Source organism: Moschus berezovskii, chromosome 8 (genome assembly GCF_049115385.1).
Source record: "Moschus berezovskii isolate FMDL1 chromosome 8, NW_MosBer_1.0, whole genome shotgun sequence".
NCBI lineage: Eukaryota > Metazoa > Chordata > Mammalia > Artiodactyla > Moschidae > Moschus > Moschus berezovskii.
Window position 1 is genome coordinate 108712825 of NC_142467.1, and position 26672 is coordinate 108739496.

The following is a 26672-nucleotide window of genomic DNA, read 5'->3' on the forward strand; positions in this document are numbered from 1 at the left end:
GTCTGACACTGTTTCCACTGTTATCCCATCTAAGGAAAGATATAAACATCTGAATGCAGAGTTCCAAAGAATAGCAAGGAGAGATAAGAAAGCCTTCCTCAGCGATCAATGCAAAAAAATAGAGGAAAACAACAGAATAGGAAAAACAAGAGATCTCTTCAAGAAAATTAGAGATTCCAAGGGAACTTTTCATGCAAAGATGGGCTCGATAAAGGACAGAAATGGTATGGACCTAGCAGAAGCAGAAGATATTACGAAGAGGTGGCAAGAATACACAGAAGAACTGTACAAAAAAGATCTTCACGACCAAGATAATCACGATAATGTGATCACTGACCTAGAGCCAGACATCTTGGAATGTGAAGTCAAATGGGCCTTAAAAAGCATCACTACGAACAAAGCTAGTGGAGGTGATAGAATTCCGGTTGAGCTATTTCAAATCTTGAAAGATGATGCTGTGAAAGTGCTGCACTCAATATGCCAGCAAATTTGGAAAACTCAGCAGTGGCCACAGGACTGGAAAAGGTCAGTCTTCATTCCAGTCGCAAAGAAAGGCAATGCCAGCTCAAACTGCTGCACAATTGCACTCATCTCACATGCTAGTAAAGTCATGCTCAAAATTCTCCAAGCCAGGCTTCAGCAATATGTGAACTGTGAACTTCCAGATGTTCAAGCAGGTTTTAGAAAAGGCAGAGGCACCAGAGATCAAATTGCCAACATCTGCTGGATCATGGAGAAAGCAAGAGAGTTCCAGAAAAACATCTATTTCTGCTTCATTGACTATGCGAAAGCCTTTGACTGTGTGGATCACAATAAACTGTGGAACATTCTGAAAGAGATGGGAATCCCAGACCACCTGACCTGCCTCTTGAGAAACCTGTATGCAGGTCAGGAAGCAACAGTCAGAACTGTACATGGAACAACAGACTGGTTCCAAATAGGAAAAGGAGTATGTCAAGGCTGTATATTGTCACCCTGCTTATTTAACTTATATGCAGAGTACATCATGAGGAACGCTGGGCTGGAAGAAGCACGAGCTGGAATCAAGATTGCTGGGAGAAATGTCAATAACCTCAGATATGCAGATGACACCACCCTTATGGCAGAAAGTGAAGAGGAACTAAAAAGCCTCTTGATGAAAGTGAAAGAGGAGAGTGAAAAGGTTAGCTTGAAGCTCAACATTCAGAAAACAAAGATCATGGCATCTGGTCCCATCACTTCATGGGAAATAGATGGGGTTTTTGTCTTTAAGTTACAGCAATTTGATCATAATGTGTTTCTTTTTTATTCTCCATGGAGTTTGTTGAGCTTCTTGGATGTGTCTGTTCATGGTTTTCACCAGATTTGAGAAGTTTCAAATCCAAATATATTTTCTGCCTCTTTTCTGTCCATCTGGAATTCCTGTAATACATGTGTTGACCTGCTTGATAGTGTCCCATAGTTCCTTTAGGTTCTGTTCATTTTTCTTCTGGAGAAGGCAGTGGCACCCCACTCTAGTACTCTTACCTGGAAAATCCCATGGATGGAGGAGCCTGGTAGGCTGCAGTCCATGGGGTCACTAAGAGTCGGACACGACTGAGCAATTTCACTTTCACTTTTCACTTTCATGATTGAAGAAGGAAATGGCAACCCACTCCAGTGTTCTTGCCTGGAGAATCCCAGGGACGGGGGAGTCTGGTGGGCTGCTGTGTCTGGGGTCGCACAGAGTCGGACAAGACTGAAGTGACTTAGCAGCAGCAGCGTTTTTCTTCTTTTTTTTCCTGCTCCTCAGACTAGAAAATTTCAAATGTTTGACCTTCAAATTTGCTGAAGTGACTTAGCAGCAGCAGCGTTTTTCTTCTTTTTTTTTTCTGCTCCTCAGACTAGAAAATTTCAAATGTTTGACCTTCAAATTTGCTTTTCCTTTATTCTCCCTGCTCAGATCTGCTGTTGACTTCCTGTAGTGAGTTTTTTATTTCAGTTACTGTTACTTTTCAGCTCTAAAATTTGTTTGGTTTCTTTTCATAATTTCTATCTTTTTACTGAGATTCTTTGCTCATATATTGTTATTCTGATTTCTTTCAGTTCTTTGTCCATAATTTCCTTTAGTTTTTTGAACATATTTAAGACAGTTGGTGTAATGTCTTTGACTGATAATTCAAATGCTTGGGCTTTCTTTATTTTCTGTGAATGGGCCATATTTTCCTCTTTCTTTGTATATTTTGTAATTTCTCTTAAGAACTACACATTCTGAAGAGTATGTTTTCGTAATTCTGTTATGGATTGAATGTATGTGTCCCTGAAATTCGTGTATTAAGTCTAAACCACCAGTGTGATGGTGTTATGAGGTGGGGCCTTTGGAAGGTAAAGTTTAGATGAGGTCATGAGGGTGTAGCCTCCATGATGGGATTAGTGTCTTTACAGAGGAGGAAGAAGCTGGAGAGAAAATGACTGAAAGCCAGGGAAAGAGCTCTGAGCAAAAACCACATCTGTTGTAATGCTGATCTTGGACTTTTTAGCCTCCAAAACTGTAAGAAATAAATATTTGTTGCTTAAGCTACAAGTCTGTTGCAGCCCAAGCTGACTGATAACACTCTGGAAATCTAATTCTCCTATACCTCAGGGGTTGGTGGTTTTTGCTTGTTGAGGGTCGGAACTGACTTTTTGTGACTACTCCAGACTATTTTTGCAAAGCGTATTCTTTGTTAAGTGTGGCCACTGAAGCTCCCAAGAAAGAAAAAATAAATAGGTCTTGTTTCTTTAAATTCCCTCCTGACTGGGGAGCACTTCAGCCCATGGTGGTGGAGATATCTGTGCCAGCCTCTCAGCAATCGAAAGCCCCAGTCAAAATTCAACAATCCCAATTTTTGGAGGAAAGGTCATTGTAGTCCACCCTGGCTCCAGCGGGCCACACTAGGAATACTTGCTGCTGTTCCACAGCTGTGAGCTATGGTTTTGTGGGGTTGGGAGATGGTAGCTGCTACTGCTTGAAAGCAGAAGTTGCTTGGAATTCACTGTCTCTGCATCAACTTCCTGCTGGATGCTGCAGATCTTCTCCTTGACCAGAGTTCCAAGGTAGTTGCTTCAGACAGTTCTGCCGGTTTATTTGTTTTGCTGGAGGGACAGATTTCTGCACTTCCTATTCCATCATCTTCCCTGCACTCACTAACTATATGGCTTTTATGAATAGATGATGCCCTTCATGTGATCATTTCATTCTGGAGTAAATTTCATTGTTTTTCTGTATTTAGCAGTTTTCAAAGTAATGATTTTGTTCTTTATCGTCGTCAGAAAATGTTGTTATAATTTTTAATATCCTTTTGAATTCCTGGATCTAAAAGCATTTGATGAGTTTCAATCCATTGAGTTAGTATACTACTGAACTTTAAGCTGTTCCATCTTTAAGCATGTTGTGACATTTTTAATCCAATAATTTAGCAGGGAGTAATATCTAGGATTGTAAACCTTAAATTACATAATCTCAGGTATTCGGGGACAGCTCCTGTCACCTTTTACTACCTTTTAAATATAACTGTTGGGTGAATGGTCTGCAGACAAATTCCAGGTAAAGCCCACACTGTGGAGCAGAAGCAAGGGGAGGCACCGAATCTTCGAGTCACTGGAGAAAGTCTCGTCAGTGCAGTTGGCCTCCAGAGGCTTTACTTACAGCTGCCCCTTGGGAGGGAGTTAAGAGCCCTGGTTCCCTAATTCTCATTTAACAGCCATGCCATTCTGCAGTCAGATCTCTACCACTTCCTCACATTCTGTGGTAAAATAAGGATTACATAATTAATTTTTAGAATTCATCATGTTTTCATTGGGTTCTGAGTCAGTAGTATTGTCTCAATCTTCGTATGTTGGAATATGCCTTTATTTTACTGACACTCTGGTAATTTGGCTCTTCTCAGTTAAGCCAGATTTAGCTCAACATTTTGAAGATGTTTTCCGTTGTCCTCTTTGCATGTGTTATTGCTGAAGAGAATTTATTGTTCCTTTGTGGCTAATGTTTTTTTCTCCCTATTCTAAATGTTCTAATGTTTTACTGCTGTTTGTGTAGATGTTTTAGAACATCCTTCTAACTCACGTACCGTAAAATTGACTCATTTTATGTGAACACTTCAGTGATTTTTAGTTCCTTTACAGAGTTAACTGAATGTCACTGGAATCCAGTTTTAGGACGCTTCTGTCACCCTCACAAGTTGCCTCACGCCCAGTTGGTGTTGCTCTGTTCTTACCGTAGCCCAGGTCGCCACTAATCTGCTGTCTTTGTGCATCGTGTAGCTTTGTCTTTCTGGAGAGTTGATATATGCCTGGCTCCTTTCAGCTAGCATTCATGTTGTAGGATGTATGTTATTGCTTTGTATTTCTGAGGAATACTCTGTTTCGTAGGTCTATCACAGTTTGTTTACCCACTGACTAGTTTTTCGTCTTTTGCGGGGTAGGGCACCACATGGCTTGTGGAATCTCAAGTCCCCAGACTGAACCTGGCCACGGCAGTGAAAGCACCAAATCCTAACCACTAGACTAGCGTGGGACTCCCTACCCAATGATATACATGTTGTTTCTACTTTGTGGTTATTATTAATAATGCTGCTATGGATACTCATGTACAGGTGTTTGTATAGGTACATATTTTCATTTACCCTGGGAGGGAAGTTGCTGGGTCTTTGTTTAACATTTTTAGAAGCTGAGAAATTGTTTTCCAAAATAGTTGCACCATTTTGCATTCTTGCCAGTGATGTATGAGAGTTCCATTTTCTCCACATCCTCACAAATACTTTTTATTGCCTTTTTTTAAACTATAGCCACCCTAGTGGGTGTGAAGTGGTATCTCATTGTGGTATCCATTTTCATTTCCTCACAATAGTGAGCATCTTTTCATGTGCTTTTTGTTCATATATATATATATATATATATATATATTGTTTTCAAGTCCTTTGACCATTTATTATTGTTATTCTAGAGTTATAAGAATTCTTTATATATTCTGGATATAAGTCCCTTTATCAGATATATGATATTTTCTCCTATTCTGTGGATTGTCATTTCCCTTTGATTGTTTTTTGAAATATGAAAATTTTAATTTTGATGAAGTGTGATGTATCTGTTTTTTCCTTAATATTGCTTCACTATTGGTGTCATATCTAAGAATCTCTTGTCTAATCCCAGGTTGCAAAGATTTACTCTTGTACTTTCCTCTAAGAGTTTTTATAGTTTTAGCTTTTATATATATATGATTAACTTTGAGTTCATTTTTGCAAATGGCATGAGAAATGGGACCAGTTTCTTTTTTTTTTTGCCTATGGATATCCAGTTGTATCAGCAACATTTGTTGAAAAGACTTGTTTTCCCATTGAATTGTCTTGTCACCCTTGTTGATAATAAGTTGCCCATAAATGTCAAGGTTTGTTTCTGAACTCTGAATTCTGTTTCATTCATATACATAACTTTATACCAGCACTACACCATCTTCATTTCTATAACTTTCTAGTAAGTTTTGCAATCAGGTAATAGGAATCTAACTTTGTTCGTTTTCAAGATTGTTGGCTATTCTGGGTCCCTTGCATTTTCATGTGAATTTTAGGATCAGCTGCTGCTGCTGCTGCTAAGTCACTTCAGTCGTGTCCGGCTCTGTGTGACCCCATAGACAGAAGCCCACCAGGCTCCCCCGTCCCTGGGATTCTCCAGGCAAGAACACCGGAGTGGGTTGCCATTTCCTTCTCCAATGTGTGAAAGTGAAAAGTGAAAGTGAAGTCGCTCAGTCGTGTCCGACCCTTAGCGACCCCACGGACTGCAGCCCACCAGGCTCCTCCATCCATGGGATTTTCTAGGCAAGAGTACTGGAGTGGCTTGCCATTGCCTTCTCCGTTAGGATCAGCTAGCCAGGTTCTACACAAAAGCCAGTTGGGCTTTTGATAGAAATTGGGTTGAATGTGTCATTTTGGGAGAGTGTTGCTGCTTAACAATGTAATAATCGATGAATATAAAATTACGTAAGCCTGTTTTATTTTTTAGGTTGTTTGTTCCCTCTCGTTCAATTTTTTTCTTTATTTATATATATAATTTCTTGCTAGAGGTTTAATTTTTAAATTACTTCAAAGATAATGTTTTGTAATTTTTCTGTTTTCATTGTTTCCTACTTTTCCTTCTACTTTCTTTGTGTATAATTTTTAACATTTTGAGGTAGAAGCTTAGACCACTGATTTTAAACTTTCCTAAGAAGTTTTCATGATCTCCTGATGCAAAATTCAGGCTTAAATTGAAGAAAATAGGGAAGAACCACTAGGCCATTCAGGTCTGGCCTATATCAAATCCCTTAGGATGATTATACAGTGGAGGTGATGAATAGATTCAGGGGTTAGATCTGGTAGGCAGAGTGCCTGAAGAACTATGGGTGGAGGTTCCTAGCATTGTACAGGACGTGTTGATCAAAACCATACCAATGAAAAAGAAATGCAAGAACGCAAAGTGGTGGTCTGAGGAGGCTTTACAAATAGCTGAGAAAATAGAGGTGAAGGGCAAGGGAGAAAGGGAAAGATATATCACACTGAATGCAGTTCCAGAGAATAGCATGGGGAGATAAGAAAGCCTTCTTAAATGATCAATGCAGAAAAATAGAGGAAAACAATAGAATGGGAAAGACTAGAGATCTCTTCCAAAAAATTGGAGATATCAGGGAACATTTCATGCAGAGATGGATAACCTTGATAAAGGACAGAAACATCAAAGACCTAACAAAAACAGAGGAGATTAAAGAGAAGTGGCAAGAATATACAGAAGAATTATACAAAATCGGTCTTAATGACCTGGATAACCATGGTGTGATCACTCACCTAGAGCCAGACGTCCTGGAGTATAAAGTCCAGTGGATCTTAGGAGGCATCACTACGAACAGAGCTAGTGGAAGTTGTGGAATTCCAACTGAATTATTTAAAATCCTAAAAGATAGTGCTGTTAAAGTGCTGCACTCAATATGTCAGCAAATTTGGAAAACTCAGCAATGGCCACAGGACTAGAAAAGGTTAGTTTTCATTCTAATCCCAAAAAGGGGCAACACCAAAGAATGTTCAAACCATACAGTTGTGCTCATTTCACATGCTAGCAAAGTCATGCTCAGAATCCTTCAAGCTAGCCTTGAACAGTATGTGAACTTGGAAATTCCAGATGTATAAGCTGGATATAGAAAAGGCAGAGGAACCAGAGATCAAATTGTGAGCATTTGTTGGATCATAGAGAAAGCAAGGGAATTCCAGGAAAACTGCTTTGTCTCATTGATGATGCTAAAGCCTTTGATTGTGTGGATGACAGCAAACTGGAAAACTCTTAGAGATAAGAATACCAGGCCATCTTACCTGTCTCCCGAGAAACCTGCATGCAGATCAAAAAGCAACAGTCAGAACTGGACATGGAACAACAGACTGGTTTGAAATTGGGAGAGGAGTATGTCAAGGCTGTATATTGTCACCCTGCTTATTTAACGTAGATGCAGAGTACATCGTGCAAAATGCCAGGCTGGGATGAATCACAAGCTGGAACCAAGATTGCTGAGAGAATTAGCAACAACCCCAGATAGGCAGATGATACCACTCTAATGGCAGAAAGTGAAGAGGAACTAAAGAGCCGCTTGATGAGGGTGAAAGAGGAGAGTGAAAAAGCTGGCGTAAAACTCAGCATTCAAAAAACTAAGATCATGGCATCTGATCCCATCACTTCATGGCAAATAGAAGGGGGAATAGTGGAAACAGTGACAGATTTTCTTTTCTTGGGCTCCAAAATCACTGCAGACCATGACTGAAGCCATGAAATTAAGATGTTTGTTCCTTGAAAGGACAGCTGTGACAAACCTAGAGAGTGAAAAGCAGAGACGTCGCTTTGCCAACAAAGGTCTGTATAGTCAAAGCTATGGTTTTTCCAGTAGACATCCTTGGATGTGAGAGTTGGATCATAAGGAAGGCTGAGCACTGAAGAACTGATCGTTTTTAATTGTGGTGTTGGAGAAGACTCTTGTGAGTCCCTTAAACTGCAAAGAGATTGAGTAGTCAATCATAAAGGAAATCAACCCTGAATATTCATTGGAAGAACTGATGTTGAAGCTCCAATATTTTGGCCACCTGATGGGAAGAGTCGACTCATTGGAAAAGACCCTAATGGTTGGAAAGATTGAGGTCAGGAGGAGAAGGGGGCAGCAGAGGAAGAGATGGTTGGATAGCATCACCGACTCAACGAACATGAGTTTGAGTAAACTCCAGGAGATAGTGAAGGACAGAGAAGCCTGGTGGTGTGCTGCAGTCCATAGGATCTCAAAAAGTTGGATGTGACTGAGCAACTGAATTACAAGAGGTTTTCAAATATATGCATTGAGAGAGGTAAATTTCCCTCTCATGACTGCTCTGTTTACATTCCACTGTATTTTTGTATATCATGTTTTTGGTTTCACTCACTTCAAATATCTTATAGTTTCCTGGTAGGTGGTATCTGGTCCCAGTACAGTTGACTTTGGGGCCTGCCAGCCTGGACTGCTTGCTGTCTGCAAGAGCTGGCAAGTCCCAGTACTGGTGCTGGCTTGCTAGTGTGTGACGCATGGATTCCCAGGGCTGGTGCCTGCATCATTATGAGTGGAGCCTGTTCCCAGTATAGTTGCCTGTAGGGCCTGGGGTCCCAGAGCTGATTCTTATCTGTTGGTGGATGGTGCCAGATTCTTGTGTGGCTGGCTACAGCTCTGTTGGTCCAGGACTGGGGTCCCTGCCTGATGGTTGTCAGGGTCATGGCTGTGCAGTGTGGGCAGTCCCAAGGCTGTTGCCCACCTGCTGGTGGGTGGAGCCATGTTCCAGTGCCGATAGCCTAGACTCCAAAGAGGTTCATCCACTGATGCACTTGCCAGCTGCAGTATCCTCATGATAGAACCTAAATAGCTCCTATAAATGGCTGCCACCAGCATCTGTGTCCCCAGAAGTTCTGGTGGCCTCCTACCTCCCTGGCAGGCTTCTCCCAGTGTAACAGGCAGGTCTGATCTAGACTCCTTTGAAATTACTCCCTCTTTGCAGGTCTCTGAGCATGTGATACTTTGTATCATTTAAGAGAAGCATTTCTCTTCCTAGAGCCCTCTAGCTCTCTCTTAGACAAGACTCACTGACCTTCCAAGTCCATTGTTACGGAGCTTATCTTCCAGTGTAAGATCCTAGGGGTGGGGAGCCCAGTATGGAGCTTGGACCCCTTACTTCTTGGGGAGAACCTCTGCAATTGTGATTGCCCACCCTTTTGTATGTCACCTATCTCGAGATGTGGGTTTTAACTATACTTCACCTCCACTGCTCCTACCCATCTCATTGCAGTTCCTTCTTGATATCCTCAGTTTGGGGAAGTCTTTTCTGCTAGTCTTCAGGTCCTTCTCATTGATAGTTCCTCTGTAAGTGGTCATAATTTTGGTTTACCTGTGGGAGGAAGTGAAGGTGTTCATTCTGTGCCATCTTGACCACTTTGTTATATACATATTCTTTCTGTTGTTATTGTTTATGTTCTGAAGAGTGCATCCAGCATTTGGAGGTATCAGTTGAGATGGTTGAATAGTATTGTTCAAAATTTCTGTATTCTTACTAATTACCTTTGTCTTCTTGCTGTATCAGTTATGGAGAGAAATTTGTTAAAACCTGCAACTACTTTTAGTTTTGTCAGTTTTTGCTTAATGAATTTTGGAAGTTCTGTTTTTAGGTGCATGCTTATTTACTGTCCTTAAGTCTTTTTTTTTAGATTGACCCTTTTATTATTATTCATTGTCCCTCTTTTCCCAGTAACATTTCTTGTCTTAAAGTTTATTTTTGGCATGTTATTTTTTTACTTTACTTTTACAGTCCCTTTACTTTCAGTCTGTCGTGTGTCTTTATATTTCATGTTGCTTCTTGTCAACAGGATATAACTGTGTTTTATTTAGACTGACCATGTGCCTTTTAGTTAGAGAATTTAGTCCACTTACATTTGGTATGATTACAAATATGGTTGTGATAATTCTACTGTCTGGTTATTTTCTCATGTTTATTTGATTTGCTCTTTTGTTCCTTTGCTTTTCCTTTCTTGCTTCCACTGTTTTCCTTTCTTACTGACTTTTTAGATATATCTCTTGATGTGTTAGTGGTTAAATTAGAGCTATGTTGTCCAATATGATAGCACTAGCCACGTTAAAATTAAGTTTAAAATTCAGCTCATCATTGCTTTGGCTATATTTCAGGTGCCCAGTAGCCATATGTCTCCATTACTGGATTAGGCAATACAGATTACTGCAGAAAGTTCTATTAGATAGCTCTCTAAAGGTTATGATCAGGATTTATTTTGGTCAAAACTACCCCAGGTCAAGTGTGAAAAGAGCAGTATTCTAGTCAGACGATGTTGTGTGTCTGCTCCTGGTTATCTTTGCATCTGTAGACAGATGTCCTACTGTTCTTCTTTTTTAAAACATGAGGATAATAATTCCTGCTTTTGCTGCTTCTTGGAGTGCTTGTGGAAAAGAAAACTATAAAATGGTAACATTCTTTATAAACGTCAAAGCAATTTTCCAAAAAACAAAATATTAACAACTGATTGTCTACTTTCTGTGTTTTTTTTTGCTCTTCTAGGTTGCTGACTGAACTGGAGTCTCCTGCTTGGTGGCCCTTTAGCTCCAAGCTTTGGAAGACACCATCGGAGACAAAGCCCAAGTGGGACACCTCAGTGACTGATTCCAAAGCTTTCGGAAAAGAAGGGATAGTGATCCAAGTTCCTGCTGTTATTTCCCAAAGAACGGAATCTCATGTTAAACCAGGAAGGCTCACCGTTCTTGTTTCTGGGTTGGAAATCTACAACTCAGATTCTTTGCTCATGCACAGATTCGAAAGAGAAGATGTGGATGACATCAAGGTCCACACACCTTATGAAATTAGCATCCGCCAGCGGTTCATTGGGAAGCCAGACATAACTTATCGTTTGATATCTGCCAAGATGCCAGAGGTTATCCCCATTTTGGAAGTACAGTTCAGCAAGAAGATCGAGTTATTAGAAGTCGCCATGATGCTCAGAAGCACTGGAACCTCTTCCCTAGCAGAGAAGGGCTACTCCGTCTGGCATGCAGGTAAGTGATCATCAAAACAGTCTGTGCACAAAACCTGTAAAGTCACAGTCAAACTCAGCACACCCATGGTGCATACTTACCATGATGCATCAACTGCTGGTTTCAGCTCACTGGCAACTGCCCATTTGCTTGTAAATAAAAATATTTTCAGTCCATTTTTCTTAGTATCTACCCTCTAAATATCAGATCACTCAGTTTTATCATTTCCTTTAGAGCTGTGGTTTCCAAGTAGGTCAGAAAGGTTTTGGTGACGCTTTCAGGAGGAAAGCTCCCAAGTTAGATGTTTTCACCTGTTTCCTCTGTTTGATTTGAGAAGCAACACTTTAGGGCCTTACTTAGCATCATGTCCACCTGCTCTGGTGGGGCTCCTCCCGGGCCCCACATCACTCTTGATTTTCTTGCCACTTAGTTGAGGTCTTCCAAGCCCACCTTCCAGATGTGCGTTTGGATGTCAGAATTTTTGATAACTCTGCAGCATAGTTTTTGTGTGATTTTTAGCATCTACGAAGATTGTGAAAAACCTTTGCTTTTCTTGGCAGTGTGGCTGCAGTATCCTCTTGCAGGTCTCTGTGGGGTGTGGAGGGTATAGCTGAGTCTGGCCCCAGGGTCTAGTGTGGGTGTCAGGGCATGTGGATGTGAGGGTGTCAGGTGGTATCTTGATGGTATTCTTATTTTTTTGATTGTGAGATGAAATACCAGACACCTTTTAGTTGCTTTTTGGTCTTGCAGATTTTTCTCTGTGGGTTGCTTGTTCTGTTTGTTTTTGTTTTTATTTTTCTACTTGGCTTTTTTTTCTCTCATATATTTATAGGGGTTCATTATTCATTCTAGATATTCATTTTTGGAAGCTACAAATACTTCTCCCAGACTATCAGCCTTCATCACAGAAACCTCTTAATTTTGTTGTGGTCAGATCCACCACTTTTCCCCTTAAGTTTATTTTTGAGCCGTGCTTAAGAAATCCCAGAGTCATAAAATATTCTTCTATTTTCTAACACTAACATTACAGGTGACATTGCTTCCTTGTTATAGTGATTTTTCAGAGTAATAATCTTTTCTTATTAACTTCAGTTGTTAGAGTTTGTTTGTAAGAGGCATGTTTGTTACTTTTCCAGTTCCTTTCATTTCCTTTTCCTCTTAAGTGATTGATTTCAGTATGCAATCTGTTTACATAAAAGGGCCAAAACGGGTAGATTGTACCAGCCACCATCAGATCCTGACCAGAAGGACCCTTCAGGAGAGGCCATCTGCAAGCTCAGGCTGGTTAGCTCCTCTGATAACCAAGTCTCTGGGTCCTCATCACTGCTGCTTCCTCTGGGGGAGCCTCAGCATTGACAGGAGAAGGCAGGGCCTGGCTGGTGCCACCAGATGCGGAGCACTGTGGGCTAGTGGTTTAACAGTGCTATTGACGAATCCGTCTATGCCAGGTATGCTGCCAGGTACCTGCAGTCCTGAAAACCGTCCTCCTTCTCATGGAGCGCCACCACATTTGATTCGTGGGTCCTATTAGGCATGGTGGTTTCAGAGGGAGAACATGGCATAGAATGTTACAAATGAGATGGCCGGTGGGAGAGCATGTCTTGTGTGGCATACTGTGCCACAAGTGAGAGGAATGCAAGCTTGCTGGGCCTTGCTCTCATGGAGGGCAGACCCCGAGGAAGATGGGGTGATAAGCTCTGACTCTAAGCATGCAGGTGGCAGATGGGGCTAGAGAGCAGCAGGGAGTGAGCGCCAGGGACTCTGCAGCTGTGATCAGACTGCAGGAAGCTAAGCGAGTGCAGATTTGCAGGGCCGCCCATCTGGAAGGGGAAAATGGACCTCTTGCTCACAAACTGAGGCTGCTGAGCAGAGGCTGAATGTCTTTCTTCTCAGGGAGGCTGCAGATATTATACCTTTAAGGTTTTTCAGCTGATTGAACCAGGCCCACCAGATTGTCTAGGATAGACCTCCTCCCCTAAAGTTAACTGATTGAGAGCTTTCACCATATCTACAAACACCTTCCCAGCAACAGCTAGATTACGATTGGATTGAGTAACTGGGGACTGTGGCCTCTCCCATCCCAGTAACGGATTGTATATATATGGAATGAGCTGAGCCACATCCACTGTGACCGATTGGTTTTCATTTCAGTGCTAACTTTAGCTTCTGGGTGGGATCCCTACAGTGTGTCTGAGTCTGGACTGAGCATGACGTGCCATCCTCCCCTTGTGAAGCTGCCTTGCCCAGCAAGGCAGGTGTCCCTTACAGCTGTGGGTTTGGAGGAATGCAGGTGATGAGGAGTTGCGTTTGGAAGAAGCCAGCATGCTGAGTTCAGTAAGCAGGAGGATATCTTATTTGCTTGGGACCTCACAGTGGTCCTGTCAAGCCCGGGAAGGACTTCCTTCTCACTATTCCCTTTCTTGCTGCTGCATCTGTCAGCACCTCTGTTTTTACTTTTCTGTATGGGAAAAAGAAGAAACGGTGGAGATAGAAACCATGACTTTGTCATCTCAGAAACGTACCTCTCTCCTCAGTGAGCTATTTTAGTAAAATGTGTGGCCAGAAGGTGGCGATCTAGTAACAGTGGACCAATGTTTGTGAAGAACCAGAGTCCAGAAGAATCTTCCAGAGACCTTTGTTGTAATGTATCGTGTAGACAGATTGAGGGCCTAGGTGGCCAGGCTGGGACTGGGGGAGGAGGAGAGTCTTCCTGGGCTTCAAGGGCTGGAAATGATGCAGGTGGGAAGATTCCACCTTCAGAAAGAACAGTTGCAAATTCCTGTTTGCCTGTGCAGTATCTTTAAAATAATCTTAAATTTTAGAATCGTTTCAGACTTGAGGGAAAGTTGTGAGGATAGGACAGAGAGTGCCCGTGTCTCCTAACCCAGTTTCCCTTGTTCTTGGCATCTCACATTAGTATTGTTCATTGTTACACTAATGAACCTATCTATATTGATACATCTCGACTTACTAAGTTCCGTGTTTTATCCAGGTTTCCTTAGGTTTTACTGTTCCAGAATCCTATCCAGGATCCCACATGATATTTTGGAGTCTCATCTTGGACTCATCTTGCCTGTACAGATTCTCAGACTCGCCTTGTTTTGATGATCTTAACAGTGGTCAGGTTTTGTAGCCTTTTCCCAAGCTGGGCCTTGTCTCGTGTTGTCCCATGATCCACTGGGGTGATGGGTTTGGGGAGGAAGACCCACAGCTCTTATCATAAGAGCAAGGTCCATGCATAGCATTTTTAAGGAGTTTTTTGGTAGTGAGTTTTGTTTTTACTGTTTGCTAACTGTTGCCTTCTGAGAGGGGCCTTCTCTGACCATCTGATTTAAGAAGACTGGTTTCCCATTCACTGACCCTGTAGAAACCTTGCTTAGCACATGCATCTCTGTAAAACGGTAAGTAAACTTCTGGGGCATTGAAGTCTCTGCACAGGGCCATTAATGTGGGACCGTCTTTTGAAGCAGTGACGTTCTGACCCTGGGACACAGCACAGTGCTTACCACCAGCAGGCTCCATAGGGTCCCTGGGCCATGGCCCAGGCTGACCACCGACAGAACCCCCCATGTGGCCATTAGGATACGAGCACTACGCTGACTTCAAATGGGCCCCGTGTGGTTATTAGGACATGGTGACCCCTGGCTGTCGACAGGCCCTCGGAGAGCTGCTTGACCCTCAACCCCTTGATCCCTTCTGAGGACCCACAGGTCCAAGCTGTGTACCATATAATTTTGTAAATTTGCAAAGTAAGTTTTTTAAAAATTGTAATTAGTTGAGACTGCTGTCTCTCTCCATTTCAGCTTTCTCTCTCTTATACCTCCTGTTACACTGAGGACATGGGGCATTTTCTGTTTTTTTCTGAAAGGGCTTCCCACTCCAGTTACATAAGCTGCTGGATAGAGTAGGCATTTTCCTGTGTCATCAATGGGGCATTTGGGACCCAAGGACAGGGAGAAGGATTTGCTCATGACTAGACAGACTTGATGGAGAAGGCAGTGGCACCCCACTCCAGTACTCCTGCCTGGAAAATCCCATGGGCAGAGGAGCCTGGTGGGCTGCAGTCCATGGGGTCGCTAAGAGTCGGGTACGACTGAGCGACTTCACTTTCACTTTTCACTTTCATGCATTGGAGAAGGAAATGGCAACCCACTCCAGTGTTCTTGCCTGGAGAATCCCAGGGACGGGGGAGCCTGGTGGGCTGCTGTCTCTGGGGTTGCACAGAGTCGGACACGACTGAAGCGACTTAGCAGCAGCAGCAGACAGACTTGAAGCAGTTTTTCTGCTCGCAGGGCAGACCCTGGTGGTCTTTGCTCTGAACTTGCGGTAAGGCGACCAGTCTGTATCTGATGCACAGAGGTGGCTTTTGTGTCCGGTGCTGCCCCTGCCAGCCTGGTCCCTGCTCAGGGCTCCCCTTGATGCCTCCTTGTCCTTGGAAAGTGGGATCATCTGTAAGTTCTCACGTAGCTTGAACAGTTTGTGCTTATTTTGTTTAACTATTAATGCTGTTGACTTCTGAGACAAAAACCATCTTACACTGCATCAAATTAATTTTTTCCAGAAGATATTTCAAAGCATTAAAGTAACTGAGTCAGCAACCCAGGTCTCAGCACACAGTTCTGAGGGTGGCTGAGTTTTGTACTAGGCGGGACCCTGGTGATGCCACAGCTCATTGTGAGAAACATCTCTGATTAGCATATTCCAGGAAGAAAAGTCCTCAGTTGTGATTTTCTGGTTGTTCAATTCCATTTGTTAAAAATTTTGAAGTAGTATGTTTCTGCCTGTCATACCGCTATAGCTGTTGGCATAGAAACCAGAGTGACAGCGAAGGAGCACAGTGCTGGGCACAAGTGCACGAGTGTGAATCAGACGTGCGCCTTGCTCCCGGAGAATTCCAGAAGATGCTGCGAGAGACAAATAGCAGTGCAGCTCCAAGCAAGTCACTGTCACTGTGAACTGAATACAGTGGATGCGCTGTATACCGTGGAGACACTGTGAACTGAGCGCAGGACAGGCGAGGGGAGAGTGCTGTAACGAGGGGCTGCGTGGGGAGCGTGCCTCCAGACGCGGGCCAGGGCCGTCTGTCTGCAGGACATGCGCAGTGGGGGGCATGATGGGCGGGGCCAGTGTGCTGGGCCAGGGTGCCAGGCTGGCAGGAGCAGGAGTCTGCAGGGTCAGGGAGCAGACGAGGGAGAAGGGTGTAGGCTGCCCGAGGATTTTCACTTTCAGCCATTTGGCCAGAGAACCACTGTTAGCATAGACAAGTGAAGAGCACTTGGCCATCATGGTACCACTGATAACATTTCAGGGTTGTGTACATCAGTTGGCTTTTCCTTTGAGCTGATAATAGTAGAACACGTCCTCTGTTGTCCAGTTGAGCTCTGATGGTGTTCTGTTGCTAATGTGTTAGGAAGGTGCTTTTCATGAGGTAACGTCTTAGTGACGTTTAGGTCTTGTAAGACTAACCAACAGTGAGTTGTATGCTATGGAAAGTTCTCTATTTAATAAGCCCTTAGGATGATGGAGTAGTGGCACTTTGGAGGTTGTAGAACACGGGTTGTGAAATCAATTTGGTTGATTGCAAGCAGCTTTAATATAAAGAATAGAAAAGCAACCCAAGTGCATGGTATGTACTGAGTTTTTTGTGTTGTGACTCCCAAGGTATATATGATGGTGTAGCAGTTCTGTGTAGGTTGCACTACTCACAGGTGTGCACAGTTAAAAGGCACGCAGTCTCTCACAGGGCCTCCTTCCCAGGCGAGATGGGTCTGGGGAGTGCTCAGGTCTGCAGTGTGGAACCCCTGCCCTTGCCTCCATGCAGGTTTTGCTTTGCATCAGCTGGTTCCTGAGCTCACTCTATCTGACCAAGACTCTAGTATCTCAAGAAACACCACTCATTCTCATGTCTTCTCTGCTCAGTTAGGGAATTTCAGGGAGTGTTAGTTTGTAAGAAATTTTTTAAGAAATAAGAATAAGGGGATACTTGTGTACCTGTTGGAGGTGGCTGTTCTCTCCCCTGTGTAGTTAGCATACCCTAGAGTTACCAGCTGTATTCCTACTCTTCAGGCCCAGCAAGAACTGGACCCCAAGATGAATTTCCTTTCCCAGCAAAGCACTTATATCAGCTGTTCTGGGCCACTCTGCCGGAAGGCAGTGCTGCTTACTGCCCTGATGGTCCTTGGAAGGAAGTGGGGCTGTCCCATCTCTGCCCTCCCATTCTGCAGAAGCAGAGCAAGCTGCTCACAGGAGTTGGTCATGGAATCCAGATGCTGGTTCTCAGACCAATATGCTTTCATCTTTTCAGCATCCTAATAAACTGGAGAAGGACATGGCAACCCACTCCAGTGTTCTTGCCTGGGAAATCCCATGGACAGAGGAGCCTGGTGGGCTACACGGTCCATGGGGTCACAAACAGTTGGACACAACTTAGTGACTAAATAATATATACTCCTGGATAAAAGATCTTTCTTCTCAAAGTCAGTTATAGAACAAGATCCTGAGTGTTTACTGTGTTGTACACTCCGATCAGTGTCGGGTAAAGAAGCAGCCCTGGGTTGGGATAGAAGGCAAGGCTCAGGCAGGTCCCACATTCAGTCAGCTAAGCAGAGGCTCAGCCAAGTGAGTTCACCACACTTATTGCTCCAGCAAGCACAGAGGCTCTATACCCATAGATGACTGTGAAAACACTCTGTCAACCTAAAGAGCTCTGATGGTCTTAAACACCACTTTTTCTAAAGTTCTAAATATGCTTGTGTTGTTCACACCTTCTGGAAGATGCCACTCTGTTTGACTTTATGTTTCAGCATCTGGACTGATGGACCAAGCCACGCACTGTGAATCCTCCTCAGGGAGCCAGGAAGGGAAGCCACTTCAGCTACAAACAAGCGAGCCAGTAATTTCTGAGGAAGACACCCAGGAACTGGGACAGGTAACATGCATTCATAGTGTTATATCCTCCCCTGCAGGCAACTTACTTCTCTTTCTTGCCTAAAAACAACCTTCCACTGATTTCTGCTTGCCTGTTACCTACACGGAAATGTTGGGATAGCCATCTGATTTGCTAAGTTCCCTGTGGCTTGAAAAAGGAGGATAAAGGCATTGCCCATTCTGATTCCTTGCATTTTGTGGCATGCAGATGCACACAGTGTTCCTGTGTGCACACAGTAGTCTTGCCTCTTGTGTGTGTGTGCACGTGCGCACATGTGCTCTGTACATGTGTGCGCGTGTGGTCTGTGCACGCACATGTTCTGTACATGTACATGTGTGCGTGTGTGGTGTGTGCACTGTGTGCACTCATATGCAGCACCTGTGTGTGTGCCGTCTGTGTGTGCACTGCCTGGGCATGTGTGGTTGAGGGCACTTGCCCTTGAGTGTTGCACACTGGTTCTTGAGAAGGCTTGCCACTGTTTGTCCAGGCAATTGAAATTTAAACAATATTTGATAGAAATACTTTCAATTTACCTTCCTATGTTAATGCTGGACCACACAGGGGCCTTTTCTTTCTCCTTTTTTAATAATTATGTAGCAGATAACCTAGACATTGTGTCATTTCATTCATAAATATTTCAGTAGCTTTAAAAGAAAGAACTGTTTTAAAAAATCAGCACAGTACCATACTCACCTTAAAAAAGTAAAGGATAGATTCCTTGGTGTCAGCAGACATCGAGCCAGTGCTCAGGTTTCCCTTAGTTCCCGCATTTAGAAAAATGCGTCACGTTTGTTCCGATCGGGGTCCTCATAAGCCCCCTTATGTTGCATTTAGTGAAGTGCCTTTAATTCACAATTTTCCTCTGTCATCTCTTCTTCTTCCTTTGCACTTTATTTGATGAAAAAGCTGAATTGTTTCTCTGTCACAATTTTGCACCTTGCGAGATATTACTTGGTTTCCCCCTCCCAGCAGGCGGTGAGCTGTCTGCTCTCTGCCTTGGCACTCCTGTAGGCCTCTTTGTAGCTCTAGAGGCTTCGTCAGATTCAGGCTCCATTTTGGAGAGACTGTTTTGTTGGTGGCACCCCACAGATTTCATCAAAGCATATAAGAGACTATGCCGTTTAAACCTGTTTTAAGTAGTTTTATTCTGTGTGTCTGCATAGGCTTAGACTCCTTTAAGCTCAGCTGTTTCCTTTTGGGGAAAGAGTGCTCATCTTTTACTGTGGGGTATTTTAAACATCCGTCATTTGTCACTTATTCCTGCTGATCTGACTTAATCACTTTCAGTAGTGACACGGAGGCATGCTGCTTTCTAGCTGCAACTAGCAGATTTTGCAGCTTACTAATCCTTTCTTTTGATAGGCTTATTGACTCCAGGACACTGCAGATACTGTCTGTCTTGGGGCTTGAGAAAGCCTTGTACTGTGAAGGCAAACGTAACCTGTTCTTGTGAAAGTGAATGAGAGTACATATAGGCCTCAGACTGGTGGGATCTGGGTCCCTTCTCTCACCCTCCAACGAAGATGTCTGTGGCTGAGATGAGCTCTTCTGTGACCCACAGCTGTGTTGAGACTGGAGCAAGAACGTGGCTTTTTCATGGGAAGTGTAAGAATCTTATCTGTTAATTCTACTGGTGGCCATGTAGTTTGAGAGGGTCCTTCCAGTTTCAAATAAACAATCTCTACCATCATGTCCAGTGTGCTCTTCCCCTAAAAGCTAGGTAGATAGAATGGGGGAGATCAGGATGGACGCCCCAACAGTTAAGAGTAGAGTAAGATTCCTCAGCAACCACGGAGGCCACCATTCTTCCCCACGAGAGCTTGTGTCTGTGTGGTTGGTCCTGACTGTCATCAACAAGTCTCAGTGAGCCCTGTGGCGTCCGTGCTGGCAGCAGCAGATGCCATGGTCATGAATCAGGATGCTGGCTTTGGGGCAGAGGACGTGGTGATCCCTGAGCGGTTGGGTTGGCAGGACCTACCCACAGGAGGGGCGGGACTTCGTGCTAGTTAGCCGTCTCATGCTCTTTCCCTGCAGGGAGAACGTAGTTTCATATGGGGTTGTCTTTTTGAGGTAAAACACATGTTTCATATTTAGAGAAGAATTTTGAGCTGTGTAGCTGAAGCTCAGGCATAGGTAGGAGTGAGTTAAATTTCTAGGGAAAATGAAAATGCAAGAAAATCTCGCTCCATTCATCTGTGGTTTCTGCTGTAGATGCTATTAAAGTCATTACGTGAAAATGGATTTTGGTGACTTAAAGTGCAGCTGGGGTGCTAGAGAGGAGACGCGCCGTGATTTCCTCAGGGAGCAGCCGTGCTCAGTGCAGTGTGCCAGCTCCCTCTGTGCTGGGCCTCTGCAGCAGGCATGTGGGCTACAATTGGGCCCCATCTGCTGCGTAGCTGTGGCTGTCCACCATCCGCTGTGGGAGGGCACGTGGTGGAGGAGGCTGGGAGAGGAATCAGAGTCCCTCAGAGGGGTTTGGCAGAATCCCGTGAATCATTTCCAATGTCTGATGTGCTAACCTTTCCTGCCTCAGAACTCCTGCTCTTTCGTTACTAAATCTGTGACTCCCGTGTATTTGATACAGCATTTGGAAGTGATAAGACAAAAACGGGCTGGTTCTGTCCTCAGGACATTGCAATTTTATATAAAGTTTCTTCATAACTTCTTAATCTCCACTTCTGTGTCTTGTGCTTGTTGTTTTTTAACCCTCCGTCCGTCTTTCACCAAAGAAAGGATCAGAGTGAGAAGCTGACTCGGCTCTGGTCTTACGCTTTATCAGGCTCTTCAACATCCCCGGCTGCGGAACAGCAGTGCAGGAAGACTTGCTCTGGATGCTTTCATCATTTCCAGTAAAAAGGGTTGCACAGAGTGTGGATTCATGGCAAGTTTTTAGGTCATGGTTTTGAACTTTCTGTTTGATTATATTTGGACATTTAGCCTGCCTACTGTATGTGGTATCTTTATAAACAATAAGTGCAAAACACAAAAATTAAAAATGGAGGTGATTCATTCAGTTCAGTCAGAAAGTTGGTTTACTGGAAACTTAGCTCGTCAGCTGGCATGAGGAGAAGAGTTTATTGAAAGGCAGTCCTGCGGATGCCTGTGCTGGGGAGGTGAGTGAGGGCTAGGCCTTTTGTCTCTGCGTTGGTTAGCCGAGCCAAGTTCCACAAGTATCTGCGCTGGTAATTCACTGGATCGTTCCCGAAATAATTCACGGCCAGAAAGGATGCTCTGGCTCTCTCCTTGCTGATTGTCTTAAGAAATTAATGTCCTTTTCTCTCTCTCTCTGTATGTTCTGTGTGTGTCTGTTTATATTCTTTTTCACATTGTTTTCCATTAGGGTTTATTACAAGATAATCTTTTTTTGTTTTTTCTTTCTTTTTTGTAGAAATTATAAAATACATTTTGTCTTCAATAATGCCACCATTCTGGTCTTTTTCCTTGTACTTTTTCCCCAGTTATTTAAATTTGTCCCAATTCATGTCTCCTTTCCTAGTCAGGATAAAAAAGAATCTTTCATTTCTTGCATAAGTGATCTTTAGCCTAAAATAGATGTCTGAATTATTGGGATTGTATAGCCCTGGCTTCAGTGTATTACTTGTTTATTTGGAGAAAACAGCACATCTGGGTTTCCTTGAATAATTGTCAGGACACAGTTATGAGATATTAAGTGAGGGGTGGTAATCCATGATGCTTCTCATCAGCTATGGCAGTAGACTAAACCACACCTCAGAAATGCACGTTCTAGAACTGGTACTTCTTAGGATGAAGGTGGGAATGGCTAAACTGGTAATACATTCCACCAGCTACAGGACCACTGACCAGTGCTGGGAGGGCGTGCCGACACCTTTGTTGGAGTGGGCTCTGTGGAGGGGTCTGGGGACAGGGAGCTGGACATGTCCACTCAAAGGAGTCTGGATTTTGGAATCATTGAAGATTTTTAAATAAGGAGAAATGAGATGGTTTCAGGTCTTGCTCATTCTCCTCAGGTTCTCTTGTTTTTGTCCTCTGCTGTCTTCTGAGTCTTTTTAGTCAGTTAGAAGGGTAGTGTTTTATTTAGGGCTTTGATACCAGTCTGAATATTGGAAACGAGGCAGGCCGTTTATTTAAATATGTTACTCTTAACCATGAATCACTGACAAGTGTTTCTGGCATCACATCCCATGTCGTCTCTAAATGTGAGGCCATTGGAAGAGGAAGAGCGCCTGGCAGCTTTTGTTGTTCACATACAGGGGCGTTTCAGTGAGAGGCTGTGTGCCCGGGATGAGCCCTGGTCCCGGCGCTGCTCCCAGCCCTGTCTGTTGTCTATAGTCCTGGGAAGGCTACTTCGCTCCCCTGGACCCAGTCTCCACTTCTGAAAAGCAAGGGCACTGACTTCTGGTGTATTCCAGTACCTACCCTCTAAGGCAGAATCGGCCACAATGAAAGGAAAGCTGAGTTACAGGAAAATGCCATGCCTTACTGAATCATTTCTGGTTTTCTTGTCTGCTCTGTTGGGTAGCTGGGTCACTGGTAACCATGAGCACTGCTTTGACTGACAGACAGACACGTGGTGCCCCCACTGCCTAGCCCAGCCCTGCTTGCTGTGGTTTCCTGTGCCTCCCACTGGTGCCCTCTGTGATTGCCTGGGACAGCCAGCTCTTCTCCATGGCAGCCTTCAGAATTCCCATTATGTTGGGTATGGTCACCATGCTAGCAGAAGCCCTTGTTGTCTGCGACAGTGACTGTTCATGATGAGAGGGCCAGTCCAGGTGCGTGGCTGTGTGTCCTCTGCAGTTGACTGGACCTCCTCCACATAGAGGCTGTGGTGTGAACCCGAGCTGCACGGGGGAGGCGCCTGTCCTTCGGGTCCCGATGCCCATGCCGATGAATCTTGGGGATGTATTCTGTACTTTCTGTTACCGCTGGGAACTGTGGATAGGGAAGAAGCTGCCCGATGAGGAACTGTAAGATTTTGTGATTCCAGACTGTACCAGCATCTCAGTGAACAAATTCTAGAGCCGCTGCTTGGTGGTACAGAAAGTAGAGTGCCAAGGGGCAAGAAACAGATGCTCCGGCATTTCATTTTGGAGGATGACTTGTTCACCCTTCAGAACATTTTCCTGTGTTCTTGGTCAGCTTTTGAGTGAACCTCAAGTCTTAAAAGCAAGTGTTTGATTATGCTGTTATTGAGTACCTGCCGGTGGAAGGTTATGTATATTAGAACCGTGTTTTTTACTGTGTTAGAATGTGTAGAATAAAATCTTGTCATTTTAACTACTTAAAAATTGTTTTTCTCTGTTGTAACTCTATCAGTAATATTAATTACGTTCAGAAATGTTTCACGACCACCGCCACTGCTGGCTTTACCCCCAGAGCCCTCTTGTCACCCCAGCAGCGTCTGTCACAGCGAAGCAGCAGCTCCGCGTCTCACCTCTCTCCAGCTCCTGGTAACGGCTAATCCTCTCTCTGTCTCTGTGAATTGGCCTATTCTGGGGCCCTCCAGTGGGCTTTCCAACTGGTGCAGTGGTAAAGAGTCCACTTGCCAGTGCAGGGGGTGCGGGTTCAATCCCTGGGTCGGGAAGATCCCCTGGAGCAATGGCAACCCACTCCATATTCTTGCCTGGGAAGTCCCATGACAGAGGAGCCTGACAGGCTGCAGTCCATGGGGTCGCAGAGTCAGACATGACTGAGCCACTGAGCACAATCTCAGGAGCCTCCTGTAAGTATTATAATCCTTTTGTGTTTGACTTTTTTCACTTGGCTTAATGTTTCAAGGCTGATCCATCTTGTAGCATGAATCAGTACTTCTTTCCTTTTATAGGTGAATAATATTCAGTTGTACGGATGAAACATGCTTCATGTTACCTGTTCATCACTGATGGACAGCCTTTGACCACTGTGAATACTGCTGCCATGCACATTCATGCACAAGTATCTGAGTCTCTGCTTTCGTTCTTTTGTACATATACTTCAGAGTAGAATTGCTTGGTTATAGGGTAATTTTATGTTTAGCTTTTTAGTTAGCTGCTATATTATTTCCTTGTCGGGTTATTTTCTTAATTTCTTTTTCAGATTCTTCATTGCTGCTGTATAGAAACACAACTGATTTTTGTCTGTTGATAGTGTAACTTTGCTAAACTTGTTAATTAGTTCTAGCTTTCTTGTGCATTCTTTGAGATAGTCTATGTACAGGATCATGTCATATGAAAATGGGGCTTCCCAAGTGGTGCAGTAGTAAAGAATCTGCCTGTCAAGGCAAGAGATGCAACCAATGTGGGTTGGGAATATCCCCTGGAGTAGAAAATGGCAACCCACTCCAGTGTTCTTGCCTGTAAAGTTCCATGGACAGAGGAGCCTGGCGGGCTACAGTCCATGGGCTCACAGAGTCGGACACAAGTGAGCGCTCGCACAGGTTACTAGTTACATGTAAAAACAGAGATAGTTTTACTTCTTCCTTTTCAGTTTGGGTGCCTTCTGTTTCTTTTTCTGCCTGCTTGCTCTGTCTGGGACTTCCAATGCATAGCAGTACTGTGTTGCAGTGGTGAAAGTGGGCTTTCTTGTCTTTTCCTAATTTGCAGAAGCTTTCAGTCCTTCCCTGTTGAGTTTCCTATTAGCTGAATTTTTCATAAGCGCCTTTTTAAAAAATGTTTTTCAGTTTTTACTTTATTACAGGCTCTTCTGTTTCTAATCATTACATATGTTCTCCATAACTCATTTATCTCCCATATTGTACTCCATTTGTATTTCCTTATGATTTCCGTCTGTCATATCTTCATGTCACATCTAGGTTTTCAAATTTGTATTTCATATTGAAGCATAATTAGCAGTGTTGTTTGTCTTAAGTGTATGGCAAAGTGATTGTTATACGTGTATCTATTCTTTTTCAAATTCACTACCTATTCACATTGTTACAGAATACTGAGCAGAGTGCCCTGTGCTACATAGTAGGTCCTTGTTGATTATCGGTTTTTAAATATAGTAGTGTGTACATGTCAGTCCCAAACTTCCAATCTATCTCTCCCCCGACCCTTCTCCCCTGGTAACCACAAGTTCATTGTCTAAGTCTGTGTGCTTGTTTCTGTTTTGTCTACAAGTTCATTTGTATCAATTTTTGAGGGGGGTTCTACATATAATTTTCCACATGGAAAATTCTTAAAGAGATGGTAATACCAGACCACCTTTCCTGCAAAACCTGTATGCAGTTCAAGAAGCAACAGTTAGAACTGGAAATGGAACAGACTGGTTCAAAACAGGGAAATGAATACGTCAAGGCTGTATATTGTCACCCTGCTTATTTAACTTCTGTGCAGAGTGCATCATGAGAAATGCCGGGCTGGAAGCACAAGCTGGAATCAAGATTGCCGGGAGAAATATCAGTAACCTCAGATATGCAGATGACACCACCCTTATGGCAGAAAGTGAAGAAGAACTAAAGAGCCTCTTGATGAATGTGAAAGAAGGGAGTGAAAAGGCTGGCCTAAAACTCAACATTCAGAAAACTAAGATCATGGCATCTGGTCCCGTCACTTCATGGCAAACAGTGGAAACAGTGACAGACTTTATTTTCTTGGGCTCCAAAATCACTGCAGATGCTGACTGCAGCCATGAAATTAAAAGACACTTGCTCCATGGAAGAAAAGCTATGACAAACCTAGACAGCATATTAAAAAGCAGAGGCATTATTTTGCCAACAAAGGTCCATGTAGTCAAAGCTGTGGGTTTTCCAGTAATGTATGAATGTGAAAGTTGGACCATAAAGAAGGCAAAGTGCTGAAGAATTGATGCTTTTAAACTGTGGTGTTGGAGAAGACTCTTGAGAGTCCCTTGGACTGCAAGGAGATCAAGCTAGTCAATTGTAAAGGAAATCAATCCTGAATATTCACTAGAAGGACTGATGCTGAAGCTGAAACTCCAGTACTTTGGCCACCTGATGCAAAAAGCTGATTCATTAGAGAAACCCTGAGGCTGGGAAAGATTGAGGGCAGGCAGAGAAGGGAATGACAGAGGATGAGTTGGTTGGATGGCATCACTGACTCAATGGACATGAGTTTGAGCAAGCTTAAGGAGATGGTAAAGGACAGGGAAGCCTGGCGTGCTGCAGTCCATGGGGTCGCAAAGAGTCAGACATGACTAAGTGACTGAGCAACAACCATCACATATAAGCAATATCATGAAATATCAAAGAAGGATATTTGTCTTTCTTTGTCTGACTTAGTATGATAATCTCCAGGCTCATTCATGTTGCTGCAAATGGCATTATTTCATTCTTTTCAGTGGCTGAGTAATATTCCATTGTGTATATATATGTGTGTGTGTGTGTGTGTGTGTGTGTATATATATATATATATATATGTTCCACATCTTCTTTATTCAGTGCTCTGTCAGTAGACATTTAGGTTGCTTCTGTGTCCTGGCTATTGTAAATAGTGCTGCAGTGAACATTGGGGTACATGTATCTTTTATTTATTTTTAATTGGAGGATCATTGCTTTACAATGTTGTGTTGCTTTCTGCCGTACAACAACATGAATCAGGCATAAGTAGACATATACCCCCTTCCTCTTGAGCCTCCCTCCTGCCACCCTGTCTCCAGCCCCCATCCTTCTAGGTAGTAATAGAACACTGGCCTGAACTCCCTGTGTTGCACAGCAGCTTCCTACTAGTAACTGTTTTACGCATGGTGATGTATATATTTCAGTGCTACTCT

The 26672-nt window shown here is 43.5% G+C and overlaps 1 protein-coding gene across 1 annotated transcript in view; it reads left to right on the plus strand.

Annotated features, from left to right (window-relative positions):
• Positions 1–26672, plus strand: part of SNAP47 (synaptosome associated protein 47) — a 61862-nt gene that overhangs the window by 22553 nt on the left and 12637 nt on the right. Inside the window, exons 3-4 of the mRNA XM_055431302.2 lie at positions 10587–11077; positions 17860–17984. Of these exons, the coding sequence (XP_055287277.1) occupies positions 10587–11077; positions 17860–17984 (616 nt within the window). The remainder of the gene's footprint in view (positions 1–10586; positions 11078–17859; positions 17985–26672) is intronic.